General features: G+C 38.6%; 1 protein-coding gene across 6 annotated transcripts in view; it reads left to right on the forward strand.

Annotated features, from left to right (window-relative positions):
- dlgap1b (discs, large (Drosophila) homolog-associated protein 1b) overlaps positions 1-23,759 on the forward strand; it is a 76,904-nt gene that overhangs the window by 31,248 nt on the left and 21,897 nt on the right. For 3 of the 6 annotated variants that reach the window (XM_056738154.1, XM_056738157.1, XM_056738155.1), the window contains exons 3-6: positions 6,468-7,581; positions 11,618-11,832; positions 15,068-15,248; positions 18,000-18,246. In XM_056738154.1, the coding sequence (XP_056594132.1) occupies positions 6,508-7,581; positions 11,618-11,832; positions 15,068-15,248; positions 18,000-18,246 (1,717 nt within the window). In that variant the 5' untranslated portion in view covers positions 6,468-6,507. Of the gene's footprint in view, positions 1-6,467; positions 7,582-10,636; positions 10,785-11,617; positions 11,833-15,067; positions 15,249-17,999; positions 18,247-23,759 lie in introns of those variants that run through there. The other 3 variants (XM_056738156.1, XM_056738158.1, XM_056738159.1) reach the window with 3 other exon arrangements.

Raw genomic sequence — 23,759 nt, forward strand, 5'->3', positions numbered from 1 at the left:
ATGCCCTTTCAAGATAACATCTTTTGGCCAAATTTCTAGGCAGCTTTGCACATCCCCCTTATGCTAAAGGCAATCCCAGAATGCACTGCAGTAAAGTCAGCACATAAAATCTCTCCAAACATTTTAAACGGTGAAAGAAATACGTCATATTGAAAACATTCTTTTAAAATATTTGCATAACACAATTTATAGTAACTGTATACGTATTTACAGATTAAAAAATCATCACTTTAAGTTCAAAAATGTTTGAATCCATGCTGTTTTTTTACGATCTAATGTCCCTCCCCCAATGCGTTGCACTGTGGCCTGTCAATGGCATCATGTGTATCATGAATGTGATTTGTGCGTCCAGACAGATTAATTTCCATCTGCATTTTATGTAAATACACCTCCCAATAATCCGCTCTCCATAGCACTGTTACGTCTGTTGGGTGTTTGCTAAAGATCTGGAGATTTGGAAATATCAGATGTGTAAAAACATCTGATAAACATCTTAAAAAAGCAGTTTTACACTCATTCTAAATCCTAAACATCATACAGACATCTTTTAAATGTCTATATGACATCTCGGAGATGTATTGCAGATGAACAAACAATAAAAAAAATACAGATGTAAAATAAGTAGACAAGTATACATGTCTCGCAGATGTATGTGTGATATCAGGGGCATCATCAAGCTTTGACTTTAGACGTTGTTTTGCAACCTCTAGCAGCGAATATAACATGTTGTGCCTTTAACAGTCATCACTTAAAAGTTGCAATTCTTACAAAAGTTACAAAACAATTGTGTTTTGTATTTCCTATGAAGTGTGTCCCTTATGATGCTGTTTTTCATGTATCATGCTAGCTCACTAGGTTTTATAATAAAGCTAAGCCTTGCTTTTGAGCAGGACATGTATGATAATATCCTGGGGTGTTAGGGGATGCGTCAGAAGATGATACAGAGCAAATGTGTGGTGTGATAGACATGCTCCTGGCGGACATGTGCGCATTCATTCCTGTGTGACGTAATATATTGCCATGCAGCGAGAAAGCAGATCTGTTTGAACTCCCAGATCAAAAGGTTCCCTGACATTAACTGCATATGGTAAGTGAAACTGAGTCATGTGTCTGTGTTTTCTTGCCAATGGGTGTGCACGTGCTTTAGGTGCACCCTCCCCCGGCACAAGGGTACGATACTATTCTGTGATATAATCAAGATTAACATGAGATATGCAGAAACTGTCTGAGTTACGGCCACTTTAAAGGAACAGTTCTTACAAATTGTTGTTTAGTCAAAATTTGGCCTTTACTGGAGTAGCTCGGGTACACACACACATCAGCTTGACATTCAAAAGCAACTCTCTCTCTAGAAACTGAAGTCTAGTGTTTGACATTAAAAAGTCTCTCATTTTGTCTGTTATCTTGGTCTTCTAATAGAGGTCAACTTCTGCACTTCTCCTGTCAGGCACCACAAAGAGCTCAGTCTATTAACCTGTGAGTTATTCAAAGTTAAACTGTCCCGAACGTCTGCTCTAATGCTACGAGACTGAAGACATGGTGGGATTAGAAGAAAAAATGAGAGATACAGAGAGACTATGAGATTATTCACCTCCTGACTGAACCATGCTAAACTTCTGCTAATGTTCTGCTAATGCTAAAACCTCACGATTTGATTCGTATTGAGTGGATTGTGATTTTATAGTGCTTTGTTTCTTTGGCCGTTTCCTTTTCCATTTGCTAGTTGATGTTGTTTTTTCATTTTCATAATTGATGTTTGGTTTCAAAGAGAATTAGCCGTCAGGAAAGAGCTCATCTGGTTATGCAATTTCACAATAATTTAGGCTAACACATGTTACATTTTCCACTGTGTAAACAACGTTATTTGTTCTCTAGGACGAGCTAAATAAAAACAAGAGAGGGATGTTTCAAGAAAAAAAAAATATATAAAATACATCTTTTAATCATGTATTGTATAACAGATTTAGCAAAACACATGTTTTGTTTGTCCACATTTTTCTTGGTATCTTAATTGGCTCCTGTATCACTATTATATATTGTGTGTTTGTCTGTGTTCATCCATGGAAAGTGTTATCCAAAATAAGTGTTGTTTTTTAGTGGTTTGCAATGTGTACAAGCTGTTGTTTAGCATGTTGTGCAGTTTATTCTGTTGGGTGTAGTTTGTGTTGTCTCAGTCATCTTGACCGTATCTCTGCTCCACTAGTCAGTTTGATCCTGATGGTTTTCGTCAGCCCCATCAGCAGCTTGTTATTGCCCTCTCAGCCAACTGTACATTGCAAACACACACAGACACGGAAAACAGAGCTGACATGCACTTCCACAATCACACACAAACTCATGCCGACACACATGGACATGAGGCCAAAACTGTGACCGGGTAATTTATAATTCACAGTGTGCTAAATCACATTGACTTCTTTTTACAAGATGCTAAAAATGAAATGTCCTCTTTGGAAAAAAGGCCTTTCTCTCCGCCCTCATCTTCTGCCATTCTCTCTTAACCCTGTTACCGAAACGGCAACTTGCATTTTCACACCAAGAATCACTTTCTCACCCTCTCCTCCGCAGAGTTCAAGCGCAATGTGCTCCCTGTCGTGAGGCGATGGGGAAAAATACTTGTTGCCATGGAGATGAGAAAAAACGGCATTCGGTTTCCCCCTTTGAGATTATTTATAGTTGCCTTTATTGGGTTTTATTGAAAGGAAAAAAGAGGGATAAAAGGACTCCCTGGTCAGAACAATATGTTACGGTACAAACGAGGCGAGGTCACTGTGATTTCAAATGGAAAGGCACTTTTTTAGGCAAGTAATGTTTGGGCTTAATGGAGGCTACAGCGTCATACTTGTTTTTATGTTTGTTGAACAGTGATCACAAATAGGTAGCTTATTTTAAGTTGATTCCAGTAAAGAGAACACCCTTACAGTGTTATATTTAGAATATTGTTTGGACTGCCGCATAATTACCTGTAATTCAAAGAACTATAGACCTGCACTCTTGTTCTGAGTAAAGATTGGAGACTGACATTTGTGGGAAGATTTGCACTAATAATAAATTAAGGTTGTGAATCATCACAGGTCTCACGATTCAGTTTGGTTGTGATTATCATGTCAACGATTTGATTCGACATTATTCACAAGTTGATTGCTTAGAGATGTAATATGCCGTCTTTTATGTGTCTATTGAGCACTCTTTCAATACCGCTCAAATATATGAAATATGGGCTTTATTTATTCTAAGCTTTCTTTGTGCGTACACCTCACCTAATCGGGAGAGAGAGACACACACAAGTGCTGCTCTCGCTGAAATTACAGTATAACATTTTTATTTACTGTATATGATTTATGTTAAAAGTAATTTTTTCAAAGAACATAAGACATAATAACAATACTTTATTTACAACAAAAACAGTAACCATTGGCACATCATATTTAGTTGCTTCAAAGCACATTCACATAAGCAACTAAGTGCATCCTAAAGACGATTAAACAGCTCTAAATAATAAGAAAGAGTTTGTTACTATAACAAAGATGAATTTATTATTTTGATGATTGATAGGAATTTATACTCTTGGCAGATTTATGCAGCTTTACATTCAATGCAGATTTAGTGGATTGAAATAAGTCCATACCAAATCATAATACGTTGTAAAAAATAGGATGCCAAAGGTTCCCAGATGGTGTGCTGTTGGATGGTGTACAGTGGATTTTTGAAGAGTGCATCCGTGCATGCTTTTTCAGGTATTATAACCCACAAGGGAGATCTCTTTCATACATTTTAATGTGTACACCAACCTAACGCCTCAGTTCAATAGTTCTGTGCACCTCTGCGTATAAGGGGTATATTTTTATAAATGTATAATTTGTTCTGTGTTTATAGTGTTAATTGTTACGACTAAATTTGCATTTTGTCAGCCTTTCAGATTAAAAGCCATAAACCTCCAATTATGATTTCATTGGGTCATTCAACTGAACCTATCATCTGTTTTTCCTTGATGAACGAGTGCTCATGGCTCAGTTAGAAAGCTGTTCTTATTCACAGAAGAGGCTGAAAGAGTTGTTCGTGTTAACTCCCAGTAATCGAACAGATTTTAGCACAGCTAAATTATTTCAGACCATCTCTTTGCACACATACACTCTCTGTTTTGTCTCTCTTTCTTTTGGTTTTCTTTGATCGCACAGATCTGTAGATAGAGTTGTCAGGGGTGTGTCAGACTTTGGCTCTCTTTAATGACAGGCAGTGTAATTAGTTTCATCAGTTTCATCAGTCTGTGTTATCTGTCAGCATAGTTTGATTATATTTCAAAACACTGAAAGAGAGAGAGAAAGAGAGAGAGAGAGAAAGAGAGAGAGAGAGAGAATGAAAATAGAGAGAGAGAGAGAAATAGAGAGGATGAAAAAGTGCAACAAAGCATTCCCTGAATGTGGAAGAAGAAATTGTGCCAAGAACACAAGGTCATTCCAAGATGGAGGAATTAAAATGAAAAGCTGAAAGAAAAGAAGGATGAAATGGTTTCATTTCTTTAGTAGAAATAGTGTTTTATGTGATGGTTAATGTGTTTTGACTGTTTTAGCATGTTTCCCTGGGATTGCGAATATGACTCATGTGGTTGCTAGGTGGTTGCTAGGGTGTTCAGCGTGGCTGCAGTGTGATAATTCCAGTCCGATATCTGTTGAATTTCTGTTGCAGTATTTAATATCTGAAAACATTGCTTCTAGAAAAAAATGTAAAAAAAAAACTATATTTTTATTTGGAATTCGAAAGAAACGTTGTCAGTGGTTCGTATAATGGAAAAAATATATAATTTTGCTTAAACACGAACATACAAATAGTACAGTTTAAAAAACTGAAAATCATCCATTGTTTCATGAAAAAGAAGGAATGATGATAAAGTTCACAGGTTATTGTATTGAGGAAAGATTAATCATTTACATTTATGCATTTGGCAGATGCTTTAATGCGAATTGACTTGCAGTGCATTCAAACTATACATACATGTATAATACATAGACTTTCATTCCCTGGAAATCAAACCCATAACTAATATGCCAACACCATTCTTTACGAGTTGAACTACTTATACCCCTATCACTGAATGATTTAATAAATGAAGAAGAGTGTGTCACAGAATTGTGTGACAAATAAAACCAACACAAGTATAATTGATATGTAAGACACCAAGATAAAGTGTTACACCTCACAATTACAGAAGATACGGTTTATATATCAGCATTGTGAAAAAAAACATGCTTTTTAATTTGTTTCAGCTCTCATATTAATATTAATGAACCTGCCCTCACATTTATTTGCATATTTTATCATTGTATTGGAGTTGAATTTGGATATGCCTGTTTGCCCCGACAGTGTTTTCGCTTGTTGTTACTTACCTTTGTAGAATATTAATTAATTTATTTCATTTATCAGAGAAAGGCAAAGATAAAAGGAGATAAATGAGTTTATTTCAAACCCTGATTATAAATGCAGTGTACAGTTTACTGCACAGTTTGTGTGTGTGATTTAGCATGAGGTACACAAATTGGATGCTCATGTACAGTGTAAGCATTAAGAATCGATTTTACTAGATTAATCTCAGTTTCATCATTGATCTCAGTACGGTTTCTCCTCCGTCAGTAAATACTCTTAATGAATTCATGCCTCACAAATGACTTTAAGCATGAAAGACGGATGTTTGACACACCAAACAGGATAAAGCAGAATGAAGAGCAATATGTGTCAAACCCTTCCCTTCATTACTAATCTGTCTTTGGCTTTATCTGGTAAGGTAGGCCCAGGAAGCTTTTTCATATGCTAATATTGGCATACTGACATCACTGCTACATTTTTTGTTCTGTTCTAACGTGTTTACACTGGGAGGGACCCATAGGGATGAAGTCACTTGTTTTCAATGTGAATTGCTTATTTTATGCAAATGTATGAGTGTACAATTTGGTGATGACAGCAATCTGACGTCTGATATGGTGGTTGCGTATAGAAATGCTTATGAGAACACAAGTATGGAAGCTTGATGACATCTGATGATTTAAATGGATGATTCACTCAAAAATAAAAATCTTGATATTTATTCACCAGTGGTTCAAAAGTTGTTTTTGACTCTTCCGTGAAACACAAGAGAAGATATTTTGAGAAATGTGGTTTTGTGTCAAGCCAATAGGGGCCAATGTTGTTTGGGTATCCACATTCTTCAAAATATCTTCTTTTGTGTTCTGCAGAAGAATGAAAGTGAGTCAGGTTTGGAATGACATGAGGTTGAATACATTTGTTTAGCAACTCTGTTAACATTAATGTGGTGATCTTAAATATATATTAATATTTTTGTCTTTCTTTTCTTTTTTCTTTCTTCTTTTATAACATATTCGCCCTTATATCTATTCATCATCTTCATCTCTTTCTTTATCTTATCTTTCTGTCTCTCTCTCACAAACTCTTTCTGTCTATCTGTCTTTCTTTAGTAGGCTCAGAGTGAGTGGAGAGGCTGTGAGAGGATTCAGGATGACGATGAAAGGCTTGTCCTCCAGTCGCAGTCACCACCACACACTCACACACTGCGACCCCTCCTATGACTCTCTGACCCTCCGCCATGACCGACACCCCTGCGTGTTCAGCGCCGCCCCCTCAAATGACCACCCCTACTACAGGTGCCAGTCTGACCTGGCCAGCAGTACGTTTCCGAGGCGACATCACTCGAATCACGAACTGAAGGACGAAAGCGCAAAAGTCCCCTATGTTGGACCAGGGGGCGTGGCTGGGGGGAGTGGGTGTGGCCCATGTAGCTCATCCGGCATACCCCCGTCGTTGCTGGAAAGGTTCGACCAGCAGCAACCAATGAGGAAAGATGGCTATCACACATTGCAATACAAACGCACAGCAGCACTTGAGCACCAACGCAGTGACAGTCCTGGGCGTATACGTCACCTCGTTCACTCCGTCCAAAAGCTGTTCACCAAGTCTCATTCCCTGGAAGGTCCCAGCCAACGCACCCTCAACGGCAACGACCCCGTCATCCCAGCCGACGCTATGGCAACTGCTGCTTCCCACCCTAACGTCTCCACATCTACCATTGGCACCCTCCACAAGACTTCGAGCAACAAACGGGGCAAGAGCAAGGAAAGGAGTCGCTCCGAGCCCAAACCCCCAGCGCGCACACCCGGCTCAGGTTACTGGAGCTCGGACGACACTTTGGACAGAGCGATCTGCCTGTACCACCAGCATCAACCTTCTGGAGTTATGACCATGGGTCGCCGTCCCGACAAATCCCAGTCTCACTATTTCCTAGGCCAGAGCTACAACACGCTAGGAGGTGGTCGCTCATCTCTGAAAACCTCACGCAGCAACAACGATGTTGGAAGCTGCTCCACGTGCTCCAACACACCAGGAGGCACCCTGGCTATATGTGGGCCAACGCTGGTCGACCAGGCCGGACCACTGGTCAAGAAAAGCTCCTGGTCAAGCACGTTGACGGTCAGCAGGGCCCGAGAGGTGTACCAAAAGGCCACTGTCAATATAGATAGAGCCCTACTGAAAGCACAGTCCTGCCAGCAAGGACGAACCTGCCAGTTTTTACAGGTAGGAGCGAGATTTTGTGTGAAACAGCACCATCGTCATTTTGCTTTTGATCTACGTCTCCATCATCACTACCAATATCATCAGGTCCTCAGAAGACCTGATGGATTTGTGCTGAGGAGGCATGTGCGTTTGGACATTTCATAGGTCTCCAAGGTGTGACATCTCTTCATCTCTCTTTTCATTTATTGCTTCATCTCTCCGCACCTTCTGTCCTCCGACGCATGATCTTCCTGCTGTGTTTGCATGTTTGTGAAGAGTGAGACTGTGTTGCACGTCACGCGTATTGCATGCACGTGTGTGTCAGAATGCAAATGTGTAGGAATGAAATAACATATGCACACACCCGCTGTGTTTTATCGGCACTGAGTGTGATAGATTAAATATGAATTTAGAGTCCATGCCATGTGCTTTGTTTTCTTCGCTGTGGAGGGAGGCTGTGTGATACTGAGATGTTAAAGGAATAACAAAAGGGTACGAAGGAAAAAATTGAGCCCGCGCCCCTGGAGATCAGTGACTGTTTGTGTGGAGATTAAGGGAAAAAGGGATTTGCATGTATGCTTTTCTAAATGCTCGCTCTCTCAGTCTCTCTCTCCCCCGATTCCTTTGTGACAGATATTCAGACAGTCAAAAGAAAGTAAAAGAGAGAGCAGAATTTAAGAGGGAAGGAAAGCAGAAAAGTTAAATGCAGTCAAGGTCATCCCTGCTGGACAAAACAATAGAAACCATCATAGAAATTCTAATGGGTTCTATTAAAAAACATTTTGAACCCTTAGCTTTTTCCCATTAAACCCTTACAGAATTCATTTTGATTGTGTGTTTTTGACATTTTTCCAATATGAATATGATTATCTGCCAGATAACAACCAACGATAGAATCCATCAGTAGATACCATTAGTTACCGTTAAAACCAAAACAATTCTCATTATAACCATAACATCCATTCAATTTTCAATTGTGTTGTGCATGGTTCTGTTGTTGTTTTTCCAGCGGGGATTTGAGGGCAGGAAATATTGAAGGAGAAATAGTGAAATAATTATTGAAATGTAATTGCTTTAGTTGTGTAGCCCAGGCCTACTTCACACTGGAAGCTAATAAATTACTGAAGCTGTCAGTCACAATTCTATTGACTCCTAGATGTTCCTACGAGACCTTTTGTATCTTACTGTTTAAGGAATCTGTATAAAAATGTGTCAGATACGAGAGAAAGAACCACCACAGAGCACACTGTAAAAAAAATGCAATTTAGGAGCTGCCCTAAACCTGCGCATTAAATCACAGCGAGCCAAAATGACAGCATTCAGTAAAATGTGTTGTTCTTTATCAAGCATGAGTTGCAACTCTAAAAACATGAAATATAGAGGGTTTCATCTTATCAACATAAACAAATGTTACTGCGCATGCACACTTTTGTGACCCCACTTTAACTTCCGGTACACATTTACAAACAATAGAGTGCCTTTTGATTATTTCTGATAACACTCATAAGAAACCCAGAAGAACAGTAACTTGGATAAAACTGTCTCTCCAATATTTTGAATTTAGCTCAAGCACTAGATGTCAGCGTACCTGTCATGAATCTGTTCTGTGTTTCTTAGTTAGTTGGACTCTTATGTTATTTCCTGTTGTGTGCCATGTTTGTAGTCCTTTGTAGTTTTTCTTATTAATTAGTTTCCTCAGATGGTTCTTGTTTCCTTTGTTACCGCAGTGTATTTAAACCCAAATGTTTCCTTTGTTTGGTTGTTGGTCTTTGTTTTATGCTTTATCCAGTCTGGGTTTTACGCTTAGTTCTGTCTTTGGATAAACTTGCTTTTTTTGTCTTGTATTATTTTGATTATATCTTTTACTACAAAGGACTACAAAAATGGCTGAAAACAGGAAATAACATAAGAGTCCAAAATAACTGGGAAAACACGGAACAGATTCGTGAGAGTACCATGCAGTTTATTTAAATGCAACCAAACTGCAGGACCCATTCAAAAAAAGAAGTAACAAAAGGAATGTACAACAACATTCAATAAATTGTTAATTTAATACAATTATTATACTATCAAATAATAATATTAATAAAATGAAATAGTTACAGTATATTATTGGACAAACCGGACATTAACTGGGGGTCAGGCGAGGGAGTCCGGTGAAACGGTCTATAGTGAGAATGACAAAATGATAATAACACATAAATGCCCGGTTTCACAAACAAGGCTTAAAACTAGATCCAGACTAAAATGAAAGTTTGAGATGTCTTAACTGAAAATAAATTGCCCTGACATTTCTTAAAATATTTAGCATTGTTTTGTCTTAAGATGGACATCAGTAATGGTTTATCCCAAGCATTTAAATAAAAGCAACTTAAATATCCTAATTTACCTAAAGCATAGTCCTGGCTTAGACTAAGCTTTGTCTGTGGAACCGGGCCTAAATAGTTGTAATAATGATTTATAAATGTATTACACAGAGCATCGCTCTGTAAAATAAAGTGTGCTTTTGTGGGTATGTGCGTTTGAGAGAGAAAAAAAGCGAGAGTAGAAGAGGAATGGTAAGAGGAGAAGAGGGTACAGATAATGGAGTCTGGAGAGATAGAGGAACTAAATTAAAAGGCAGAACTCCAAGAGAAGAAAATGTGCCAAAGTGCCATATCTCAGAGACCATCTGCAATAATGAGATGCTTACAGAGTTAGCTTAACTGTACGTGCTCTTACTAGCAGTATTTCAATCCATATATTGTTGTCACCAACTATAGCTACTCCATAACTTTATCTTCAGTCTTATAGCAACCCAGTTTTAAGTAAAGCCCAGCTTTGTTTCCATGCTCTCTCCCTCTCTTTCTTTACTCCTTCCTCATTTCCATCCTCTACTCTTTCTCACCCTGTGGAGAGTGGGTCCTGTCCCTGGTCTAAACAATATCTGTCTTTGTGCACCTCTCTCTCTCTTACGGCCTCGTTCTCTTTTGGATGTTGGAGGATAGGTTGTTGGGTACGGCCCCTGGTAGAGCGTGTGAAAAGGGGAACGTGTGAAAGAAGCGTTAGCATGCGGCACACATCGCTCAGTGAGACCCGACTCTCTGGCGGTCCTTTAGTGGACACCAGAAATGGTGAATGATTTTGGAAACCAAGCCGTGCTGGATAATATGAAATGATTGTGATTCATCTCAGAGAGGTGAGGGTTGGAAAAGGGCACTTTATGTGCATCGTGCATGAACAGTGTAAGTGGGCATGAAATGTTTTTCAGATCATTTCCGGGTAATGTTTAAGATAAATGTTATGGTTTGTGCCGGAGTCCAGATTACTTGAGTGTGTAGTTTCTCCTGACCGAGCTCTAGTATTACTCGAGGGTGTGCGGTTATGTGTTTTGTTAGGCCACGTGAACTACCACATCAAGAGCAGTTTTTAGGTTTGTAGGAGAGAGTTAGATGATGTACCATTAGATGTTCAATGTGCTCTGTAGTAAATGTGAGAACGAATTGTTATTTTCTTACTGAGAAGAGATTGTTAGCGATTTGTAGTTGTCATTTGTAGTTCAGCTGGGCACGGAAAGCATGTATTAGTTAAAGGAATAGTTAACCCGAAAGTAAAATTCTGTCATCATTTACTCACTTTTATGTCATTCCAAACCTATGTGCATTTCTTACGATATTTTGTAGAGCATTATAGCCAAACAACATTGATCTCCACTGAAGGAGGAGAAAACCACAGAGACATTTCTCAAAATATCTTCTCTTGTGTTCTAGAAAAAAGAGTCCCTTTTATGAATTACTTTTCCTATGAACCATTTTTCCTTTTATGCATGCATTTATAATCACATATTTTATGTATGACCACACTAACGTATTAATGTTGATTCATATATAATGTTTGGTACCTTCATTTTATATAATAACTTGTTAACCTTACTGAGTAGTAACCAGTAATAAATCACTTGCATTCTATTTGTTATTGCTTTTTTGAAAGTGTAAATAATTCATTGTAAAAAAAGTGTACTAACATGCAGATTAGTTTTTTTTTTTAAGGAACTCATTTTCCCTCTGACTCCGTGCAGGTTCCTCAGGATGAGTGGAGCGGCTTGTCATCCGGAGGTCAGGATGATGAGATCCCGTGCAGACGCATGCGAAGCGGCAGCTATATAAAGGCGATGGCAGACGAAGACAGCGGAGACTCGGACTGCAGCCCTAAACCGTCGCCTAAAGTCCAGGCCCGAAGAGCAAGCTACCTGAAAGCCACCCAGCCCTCCCTCACCGAGATGACCACACTCAAGTGAGTGTGTGCAGAAGAGATGGTATTAGAACATGTTGTACCCATGAAATCACAGGGGAAATTAAGCACATGTATGTGTACGGCCGGCAAGCAGGTGCATAGGAGAACGGATCTGTCTGTAATTTCAGGTTCAGCTTCTCATGGGTCATTTTAAACATGTTATTTTCCAGGGTTTCCACTCACTCCGCTTTTAAAGTGCTGTTGGGAAGCGTCTCTAGAGACTGTATAGTCTTCGTCCTTAAACCCCCCTCTGCGTTCACACACAAACACATACACACGCTCGCCGGAGTTGTGTGACTTCTTATAAAACCACTCTGCGTCCCGAGACTCCTACCGCTACACAGAAATCCTTTCTCTCTCACCTTTATTAAAAATTCAGTAGAACAAAGTCATTTCAAATGGAAATGTTCATGTGCCTTTAAAGTTTCTACAGAGTTCTTGCAGTTTTTGTGAGTTGCACGTTGCACAAACTTATGAAAAAAGGCAGTTTGAACGCAGAGGATGATCTTTAGTTTAATTTTATATTAATGCAAAACTCTAAGCTTATTTTGCTGTTATAGATGCATATTAATGCACAAAAACAGCGGGGTTCAAACGTCTGAGAGCCCATCTGAAATCTGGTTTATTTTAACCTAGAAAATGCATTTAAGAGTATTTTTAAAACACAGAACTATTATGACCTGTCTATTAAAGAACACAAGATGATTTCAACTCGTCCGGAAAACATGGATCAATAGGTTTTGCACAAACTTGTGGAGTTCACGCCAGCCGCAGTACATGCATTTTAACTAAACTGCCCTTAAAAAAATTATGCATTTACATTTTTCAATTCTAAAATTCTGAAATGCTCAAAACATTATTTAAATGAAAATATAGAATTGTATTAGATTAGAATCCAGCAGTGAAAACTTGATATGCCTGGCCTATTCATGAGCACAAAGTGATTTGCATTATAAAGGGACTGAACTCGCACATTTGACTCTGTGTGTGTGAGCTTTGCAAACACAGCGTTTGTTTAATGCAATCGCTGTTGCTTTTGACAACAGCAGATGCTCATCAGTGCAGGAAGGAAGTGAGGACTTAACATCTGAGTATGTTCTTTACGTGCATCCTCGTGATAAGAATTGCCACAGCATTGAATATTCAGATCTTTGTGCCTTCAACTCAAAGACATACCCGTTCAAGCGTTAATATTTAAACTCCTATATAAACACATTAAATATGGCTGTCATACATAGAATACATATAGAAGATGTATACATTTATATCCATGTATTCGTTCAAGCATATTAAATTGCGTAAGATATACAAAATGTACAAACGACCACATATCCTGAGGGGACAAGGGGAAATTTGATGTTTTTTTAGCTGAGCGTATTATGCCATGTTGCATTACGTAATAGTCGCCCGAGGCCCGTGCTCGTTACAGACATGTCTTTCTTTGTTTCCATGGTAACGTGACGTCAGTTACGGTATCATTTAAGGACCACACCACTTATCAATGACCGGCCTGGAGACTTTTTCTGTGTGTGAGGGTCTCTGCACATGCGTTTATTATTAGACGAACATTACTACAACCATTATAAAACCAATATTCTGGGTTCAGGATTTGTTCTAAGCTCCTAAGCATTAAACTTTGACTTTTCACTCGCCCGTTTGTTCTTTGAACATGAATATCTCATATCATGAAGCTTGTTAAATAGATCATCCAAAAACGCCTTTTTTTGTCATCGTTACCACAAGTTGTAATCTTTTGGGTTGCACAGAACAAAGAAATGTATACAGGTTTGAAACAACTCAAGGGTGATTTTGACCGAATTTTCATTTTTGGGCAAACTATTCCTTTAAGGAGAGATTCGACTAATTGAAACAAAAAAATCCCATAGACCTACATTGTGGAGGGGAGCCCATGCTATTTCCATTGAACAGAAGATTTTAAAGACACTTAAATTTTCTTAATTTTTATAAAAAACATCTATCAAATGTTCCTCTATACTGGATTGTTGTCTTCATATTTTTTTTTACAATTCATCACACTTTGTGGTTTTGAGCTGATGTGTGATTTTTTATCAATTGATTCTTCTATTTGTTATTTCGCTTTCATCTCAATCCCTTCCGCTCCAGTGAAGAATGAGTGATGCGGTTTTTTCCCCCTCCAACCTCATACTATTTTAAGAGCAGCATTCATAATTAAGATTGACTAGACCTGGAGGGATAGAGTGTGTGTTTGTTTTGTGTGTGGGTGTTCATGTTTTGTTTTGTGTTATGTGTTATGTGTTTTTGTTTATATTTCAAGGGTTTGATTGCAAACACAAACAAGATTCTTGTCATCTTGTTTGTTTGTAGTATTGCTGCAGCCCCTTAAGTAAAGAGCTAATGTAGCACGTCACACAACCAGAAATGTTTTCTTTATAACTCCGTTATCTAGCACTATTATTAAGCTTTCTCACTGAAGGCCCATACAGTACTACTTACAATTATTCTGTTCTTAGATTAACTACGACAATAATAATAATAATAATAGTAGTGATAATATAAGTGCTTCACGAATCTGAGAGAGAACCCAGATTTAGGCAGCGTTGAAGGGGTTAACAAAGACTTTATTAATACAAAATACAAAGACCCACAATGGGGTAATGAGGACAGGTCTTGTGATAAAAAACTGAAACTAAAATACTTCCACGTGGGGGCAAAAACAGCAGGACAAAAAACTCAGAAACAAAACAACGACACAACGTCAAAACACAAGGCAGGGCAAGGCAGGACAGGATGATACAAGGTAAGGTTAACACAAGGCAAGGTAATCCAATGGGGTATGTAAGGTAAATACTCACAAAGTCAGAGACTCAACACAAGCACAACGAACGAGCACAGGACAATACACACGAGGATATTATGTAGGGGGACTAACAAGGGATAATTAACAAGGGACAGGTGTCGGGGATGAAACACTGGAAAGCTATACGCGGAACGAGAGGGGGCGGGGCCAAAGATGAGACCGGAGAGAACACATATGTCATGATCGACAATAATGTTTCTCTCCACACAAAACCTAAGGCATTGCCTTTGCCATGACAAAGTGAGTCAACAACTGAAGTAGTTTCAGACATATTGAATGTATGGATTGATTTGCTGAGATTTCAAAGAAATTCCTCAAAATTGAATTTTTTAATGAATATACATGTATTATCTCTCTATATATTACTTAATATGTATTTTCTCTCTCTCGCTACAGGATCAGTACGGATTCGCACTCCCCCAAGCTTCAGATCCGGAGTCACAGCTACTTGCGAGCGGTGAGTGAGGTTTCAATCAACCGCAGTTTGGACAGTCTGGACCCGGCCGGCCTGCTGGCCTCGCCTAAATTTCGCTCCCGAAATGAGAGCTACATGAGGGCCATGAGCACCATCAGTCAGGTTGGTCATTCGCTCCCCTCTCTCTGGTGGAAATCGCCCTTAGATACTTATCTCAGACCAGTTTGAGATTAGTCTTAGAAAGTGGCATAGAAAAACTGGTCTTGGATCAGATCCTAAAAGTGATTTCCACTCAGAGACATCCTCGACGTGACCTCTTCAAGAGGGTTTGCAGAGGGGAGGAAAAACAGTGTAGAACATGGAAATTGTAGATAACACCTCATTCATATTGTATGTGCTCGCAGAAAAAGGAAATCATTTATCATGTCTTTATTCATTGTTTCAAACCATTGTTTGCGTACGACCCTATAGAGTATGAGATTTAGATAAGTCTCTCATAGTATGTTGTAAGTACTAGATGGATAGCATACTTTTTTGTTTTGAAGTATGCAATGATGTTATCCACATAACATGAAAACGGGCTGAGGCGGTTCTCTTTTTGCATTTGGTTCAATACTAAATAGCCTACTCAAAAGTATGCACTTACCAACATACAGTGTGTAAAATACACGCTTTTAGCGCATATAGAAGTATTCAAATTAGTATTCAAACAAGGTCTGAATCTGATCTGTCACATTGGGCTGTAAATGCTTCCTAAAACAATATTTGCTATTGTAAATATTTTATCATATTTAATATATTCACTTTTAAAGGTTGCTCTCACGATTAGCATGTGTAGCTAAAGGATTTTCAAGGTGAGTTTACAGGATTAGGGTCTGTTGCCATGGGATTTTAAGGTGAGTTTTCAAGATTAGCGTCTGTAGCCGTGGGATAAAAGTACAAGCAGCATTTACCACAAAGAGAATTTTAAGGTGAACGCTTAGTGTCCTGACAGCTCACTCAAGTAGACAGCAGCCCTAATCTTTTAAAGAGCTGCTTTCCTTCTCCTGCCCTCAGGCGTATATATATGTGTGTGTGTGTGTGCCCCTGTGTGTTTTCTTTCCCTGAGGATAAATAAATCCTTGCAGTGACACAAACCTCAGTCACCCTTACAGAAGAAACCTATCTTTCATTGAGTGTGTGCAGGCATGTTAGCGTTGTGTGTACATGTATGCAAACTGCACGCGTGTAGGTGTGTTTTTGCTACTGAGTGTTTGTTTTTTGCCATTAAATGACAAGCAAACCTAAGTTCCTGTTTGTCTGTCGCCCTTCTCAGCCAATGGCAAGATTTCTGCTGCCTATTCTTCCAATCACAATACTCCACCAGTGCTTCATTCGTGTGTTTTCACTTACTTCTTAGCATCCAATCATAAGACTTTTCCCTGTAATAACTTTCCATCTTACTGTGGCTATATACACTTGTGTACTATGTGGTGGTGGGGTAGAGACAACCACTGTAGTCAATATACTTTAGAGCACCAGTGATGCAGCCACACCTGTTATATTGCTTTCAAAATTTAGATTTCCTCCCCTCTGCACTCTATTTCTCTGTGATTTGTGTGTGTAGATGTGTTCGTTTTAAAATTATGTAAAGGAGTGTTTCTAGCAGCTATGGTTAGTAACATGGTTACTTATAATATGTGACTAAGGCACCTTAAGGCACCCTGGATTGTGAATGCTGTAGTATTTCATAAGGAAAATATCTTAATAGTATACAGTATTTTGATTTAATTTGTGTATCAGTCATTCATAATCTAATGTTGAAAGCAGTGTTAATTACAAATTTTGCTAAATCAAGGGTTAAAACGGCCCTAATGAAATATAGAAGCATAGTGTTTACATCCACCCTCAACTTGTGTACGGGTGCAGGTGACTAAAAGTATGAAATAGTGTTATTTTAACAACTTTTGCGCATAAAAACTTGTGTTAGTAGTGCGAAAGTTGCAGATTCAATTCCCCATAACACATATTAATAAAAAATGTATATCTTAAACCTACCGTCACTTTGGATAAATCCGTCTCCCAGATGCATTAATGTAATCTTAGCGTGCATACAATTTATGGCATTTTTATATTTAGACAATAGCCTCATCCATGTTTAGCGTAGCATGTAAAACCTAATTGTTTATATGCTTTCCCTATGTTTAGAAACAAGCATCCTGTGATCTCGCAAGAGCTTTCTGTCTTGTAAATCTTACACCTCATTTCACTATAAAAACAATTCGGAGCCCAACTAGTGACTGGCAACATATAACATTTTCCGGTTGAGGTTTCATAAATGTATTGTTAACAGATTTTTTCTACAGGCGTTTGTGAAATTTACAAAACTGAACAGAGCCCATTAAAACCAAATTTACAAAATGTAGATGCATCAAATCAATAGAACATTTCTAGTTGGAGAGGACTGATTGAAAAAATAGAACAGAACAGAATGGATGTAAACATGCATGTGAACAATATGTATAAAGGGCACAAAATGGATATACATACAATCTGTCAAAATATGGAGTGGAAATGTAAAGTATATGTAATAATCATAAAAATGAAAGAGAATCGTTTTTAGATACAGAAATTATTGCACAGACTTGAAGACCCTTAAATTATATTTCATATTATGTAGTCTTTGTAAAAGATGAAAAGTCCTTGATAATAATAAATGAATACTGGTTTAGTCTGTGAAAATTTAGATAAACCTTGAAGTAACCTCTATCAAACTGCTCGTTCAGTCATCACGATTGTCCATATAATATCCACACAGTGTAGAATTTAAATAATTTACATTCATTGAGACTTCACAGCCATGTGGTGTAATCCCATGACAGAGATATGCCAAAGGAACATGAGTGTGTGGTGATGCAGTGTCTCCCCCTGCAGGTAAGCGAGGTGGAAGTGAACGGGCAGATCGAGGCCGTGTGTGAGAGTGTGTTCAGTGAGATGGAGTCTCAGGCCATGGACGCTCTTGACCTGCCTTTGTCCGGATGCTTCCGTATGAGGAGCCACAGTTACGTGAGGGCCATCGAGAAGGGCTGTTCGCAGGAGGAAGAAGACGAGAGGACGTCACGTCAGGCCATCACACCACCCAGAACCGCAACCACTGTCAGAACCATCCAGAGCAGCACAGGTACAACATTTTTAAAAGACTTACAGCAGCTGCAGTTATTGATGTTTTAAAGGGATCAAGTGGAAGTAAATAGTCTTAATCTTCTATGATGAAAGTGCTAGTAGATCTCAAAAAGAACACCAAATCATTCTGTCTGACATTAGAAAGTTGCGTGAGTTCAGAATGAATAAAACGTTGTCACGTGACCACCCATGTTTGTCTTAAAGGCACAATTTCTCAGAGACAGGTTGGAAAAAAGAAATGAAAAGTAATTTATGACTGTTTGGGCACAAAAATGCTTATTCCACATACTGTGTCTAAAACATCACAAACGCAGATATGGTGAGCATAAAAGCATAAAACCCCTAATGCCTTTTGGTCTAAACATCATCACTCTCAAAAGAACACTCAGCCAATGAAATTAAAGAAGTAAATGTTGTGTAAGTAACAGCACATGCAAAGAAATGACTTCACAATTCCCTGACCTTCATATTGCTGCCGTTAGAAAAATGAATTGACTTCGGCTCTCCACTTAGAACAGTTTTCTATTTTACCCTCATGCTTTACTCTCTCTGGCACTTCATCTGTGTGAAGAGAGAGCCAAGGCCTTTCTGTCGCTCGTTCGCTCGCTCTCACTATCGTGCAGCTTGTTGTTTAATTACAACGATTAGAGAGTCTCATTCTTTCTCCTCGTCACACTGTCATCAGGGTCGTAGTCAGCTAATTAAAAACATTTACACACAATTGGAATGGAAGAGGCTCGTGTGTGAGAAAGAGAGAGATACTATGTGTGTATGATAGAGAGAGAGAGAGGCTTCACATAATAATAGATGAAGCTGAGATTTGGGGATTTGGGGAGTGACCTCTGCAGTCACAGATTTAAAGCTCCATCTTGACTTGCGTCCCATGTGTATCAAAAGCTGCCTGCTTAAATCGCTCAAAAAAAAACTTAGATCAGAAGTCAGTCAGGCTTGGTTCAGACTTGATTGCTTTTGCTGGCCAGTGTATAGTGATATTCACTTAGATGAGATCAATTATAATCAATTATAAAAAAATCCCAGAGGTTTGTTATGGAATTTTATAACAAGGAGGCAAAGTCACCTCAGCGTAATATTTTTTTTTTGAACACCATTAACACACAATTTTTATTTTAAAAAATCATTAAAAAATAACTCTTAAAAATAAATTTTAATTTGTCACTGCTAGCTGAAGTTTGGCTGTAATTGATGATGGTCACTTTTTCTGGACAATTACTCAACAAATATGTGATAAATATCACATGTGGAAATACATTTGCAGATACTTTTAATAAAAAAACTCCGCTGTTGGCACGGTGTAACAATGCCCTTTAGCCATGACCCGCACAACACCACATTTGTCTGCAACAAAGTAAAAACATGTGCGTTTCATTTAAAATGTTTCTTTTGCTGTGTTGCACCACGTTCAGTAGACAGTGTTAGGCACAGCGTGAATTGGACTTCAGCCGTGATTTATCTGCAATAAAGCACAAGTCTTAAGTACCTTATTGCTTTTATAAAATGGTACATAACACAAATAAAGGTGGAAATATGTAACACTGCAACTTCTTTCAAGTAAAATCACACCTTCCTATTGCTGGAAAGAACAGTCCTTGATCAACTGTAAATAGCAACAGAATGTTTTGTTAACATTGCTAATGGGTGGTCAATAATCTTCATAGCGATACACAGAATCGTACGGTGAAGTGGCCCTAGCTTTGCTTTATTCACAATAAATTGACCTATTGACCAATCAAAATTGAGGACTGGAACTGACCGTTTTCTAAAAATTGTTACAATGCAAATCGTACAAAAAAGTATGATTAATTGAAAAATGCTATACTAAAGCACCTCTCCTAAACCTAAAGTCACTGGGGCAAAAGAAAATCTTACTAAAATGTGCAAATAATATTGTACAAACTCGTACAACTTAGTCACCTCTTAAAATAGGTGTGAATTGCCGTGAGATTGTGTTGTGGTTCGACCCATTCAGACCATTTTAAATTAGGCTATAAACTATGGATTGAATACTATTTGACCTCATCTTCTTTTGAAATTGAGATTTATAGATCATCAGAAAACTGAATAAATAAGCTTTACATTGATGTATGGTTTGTGAGGATTGAACAATGTTTGGTTATTTTAATCTCTGGAATCTGAGGGCTCAAAAAATCTAAATGTTGAGAAAATCGCCTTAAAAGTTGTCCATCAGAGGCGCTGTAAGAAAAAAAACGGTTAGTTTTAACGCTCTCAAAGAAGTGGCTTTTGCCACAAATATTCCCATGCTACTTAAAGGGATACTTCACCCAAAAATGAAAATTCTCATTTACTCCAAATGTGTATAAAAAAGATATTTGGAATAATGTTTATAACCAAACAGATATCAACCCCCATTTACTCCCATAGTAGGAAAAATACTATGGTAGTTAAAAGTGCCCCAGAACTGTTTGCTTTCCTACATTTTTCAAAGTGTCGTCTTTTGTGTTCAACAGAACAATTTTTTTTTATTATTATATTAGTAATTTTTCCTACTGTGGGAGTCAATGGGGGTTAAGAACTATTTGGTTAAAAGCATTATTCCAAATATCTTTCTCTGTGTTTATCAGAACAAATCAATGTAAAGTAGAACTATCACTTTAAGGCTGGTTTTGTGGTCCAGGGTCACAAATTTGATTTGCTTAAATTCTGTCATGTCAATTATTTTCACTGCCTCATTTGCCTACCCAAACAATAAGCTCCTGTTTCTTAAATACATTTGCTAGCTACAATTGAACAGAACTGCAAATACTCAGTTTAAAGCAATGGGCCAATTAGATTATGGAAAGATTTGATTAATCGGATACCCTGGCAAACCAGTGTGGACGAGTTTAACCGGCCAGTGAGATTTAATTTGTGTGAGAAGTTCAGGTCCACCTCCTGTAGAGCGAGGACAGCAGGAACAGTGTATTGAATGAATGAGCAGGATCAAGTGATGACATCACTGTCCGAGGATCTAATCTAATGGCAAATAGTGACATCCTGTATGAGACTTCAAAATGAAACAGACAGCCGATGTTGTGCTTCCGGCTCTGTGATTACACACAAACAAACATGGTCGCGTTATTGACTAAAGTGTCAGAAAGGAAATCAATCATAAAAGGCTAAAAGGTATATTGCCAATGCTGGATGAAGGTTTCAATTATAAGTGTTTGTTGTATATTCTTGTTAAAGTGCGTGATTGACAGGGATGGATCAACAGTTGAATTGTTACTTTTGTGCTATTACTTTGTTCTTTATATGATTTAATGTAATAAGTGCACTGTAAGTCGCTTTGGATAAAAGCGTCTGCCAAATGACTAAATAAATTAAAAAAAAATTACATCTCGGTTGAGTATTCTTAAAAACCTGAGGCCCTAAGCATGGCCTCAGTACCAAAGTATATTAAAGACAGATTTCTGCCGCTGTCCTAAATTCCAGGTTGCACACACTTCTACACACACAAACACACACACAAATGTGTGTTTCACATTTGTCCTTTCGGCAGCTTTGATCTAAATGTCATTTCCACGGCATTAAAGGATTAGAAGTCCCAGTCTGTCTGTTTGAGAGTTTCTCTTTTGTGCGCATCATCTGCTCGTATATCCATATCTCTTCGTCCCTGTCTGTTTCTTCTTCAGGGAAATAGGATGTAGTGCTTTTATGTCTCTAACTTACAAAAGAACACCAGCCCCGGATCAGTAATTGCGAGAGCTTCGAGGTCTAGGGAGATAGATGCTCTTATTTTTCCGAGCAGCAGAATGGACTGATTCATCGCATTTGCTGAACAGCGTCTCGATATGAAAATGACAATCACGGTGCTGTTTTGTTTCCCACAAAGCCTCATCACGTCCTCTTTATGTAATAGAGTGCTAGTTGGGGACACATTGAAATGTTTTTAGTTCATGATTGTGTCCTGTGGGACTCATTAAGACTTGAAATGAAATGTCTTGGCATGGTATTTGGAAAATGCTTTATTTCCCTTCTATATACCCAGATTTATAAAGATGCGTATGAGTTACAAATAGTGTGTAGCCTATGTATTAAATTGAAAAACGGTAAAACTCAATTGTGATGACCAGCTTTAAAAGAAATGAACTGGAGAGTTGTTGTGTCCCTGTTGCGTCACACGAGGGCGCATAATGCTCTTTATACATCATATTGATAAAAGTGTGCTAAAATCCATGTCACGTTATGTTCATACGCTACTATTCTGATCAATATTTGTAGCCTATACTCAGTTTTTTCTGTCGCTCTTTGCATTTATGTTACATTGTGTTTACATGCGTTGAGTGAATTCATAAATCATTTTATTATATTATTTATCAACAAATAGTAGCCCAGCCTATGGTTTATTGGTTTATTCAATCTTTCTTCGTGTTTATAATAGGTCTATTGATAAGGTATTTCTGAGGTTCGGTAGGATTTGAAGTCCACTAGCAAGCATCTTTTTGTCCTGAACGGGAATCGGTGTATTTAACGGATGTGACGGTGTGGGCCGGTCCCCTACCCGCCCGTGACTGAAGCGCGAGCAAGCAGTGTATTATTTACACATTAAGATCCCGTTCAGAGCAAAGCTGGAGTTCATTGCTAGATCCCGACGCTTCGTTCAATCGCTACTTTCTCTTATTGTTTCTCCGGTTAACATTTACCGAAAATTACAGGGTATGTGTGACTGCTGGATTCGCCTCCTCTGTGAGTAACTATTCACGCGTCTCTCTCTCTCTCTCTCTCTCTCTCTCTCTCTCTCTCTTCCTCTCTGTGTCTCTCTCTCTCTCTCTCTCTCTCTCTCTCTTCCTCTCTGTGTCTCTCTCTCTCTCTCTCTCTATCTCTCTCACTCTCTCTCTCTCTCCCCCTTCCTCTGTGTCTCTCTCTCTCCCCCTTCCTCTGTGTCTCTCTCTCTCTCTCTCTCTCTCTGTCTCTCTCTCTCTCTCTTTCTCTCTCTTCCTCTGTGTCTCTCTCTCTCTTTCTCTCTCTTCCTCTGTCTCTCTCTCTCTCTCTCTCTCTTCCTCTGTGTCTCTCTTCCTCTGTGTCTCTCTCTCTATCTCTCTCTCTCTTTCTTCCTCTCTGTCTCTCTCTCACTCTCTCTCTCTTCCTCTCTCTCTCTTCCTCTCTCTCTCTCTCTCTCTCTCTTCCTCTCTGTCTCTCTCTCTCTTTCTCTCACTCAAGATTCAAGATTCAAGATTCAAAGGAGCTTTATTGGCATGATAAAAGAAAATTTACATTGCCAAAGCACAAGATTAAATACACTCTCTCTCTCTCTCTCTTCCTCTCTGTCTCTCTCTCTCTTTCTCTCACTCTCTCTCTCTCTCTCTTCCTCTCTGTCTCTCCCTCCCTCTCTCCCTCTCTCTCTCTCTCTCTCTTTCTTTCACACACACACAGTTTGTATCAGTTTGTCTGTGTTTCGGTACTGTTGACGGCATCTATTTTTGCTTACTCATTGCTGACTGATGCGTTTTAAAATCAACATCCAACTCATCAGCTACGTTTATGAGTATATAT

This window comes from Triplophysa dalaica, chromosome 23 (assembly GCF_015846415.1).
Source record: "Triplophysa dalaica isolate WHDGS20190420 chromosome 23, ASM1584641v1, whole genome shotgun sequence".
Classification (NCBI taxonomy): domain Eukaryota; kingdom Metazoa; phylum Chordata; class Actinopteri; order Cypriniformes; family Nemacheilidae; genus Triplophysa; species Triplophysa dalaica.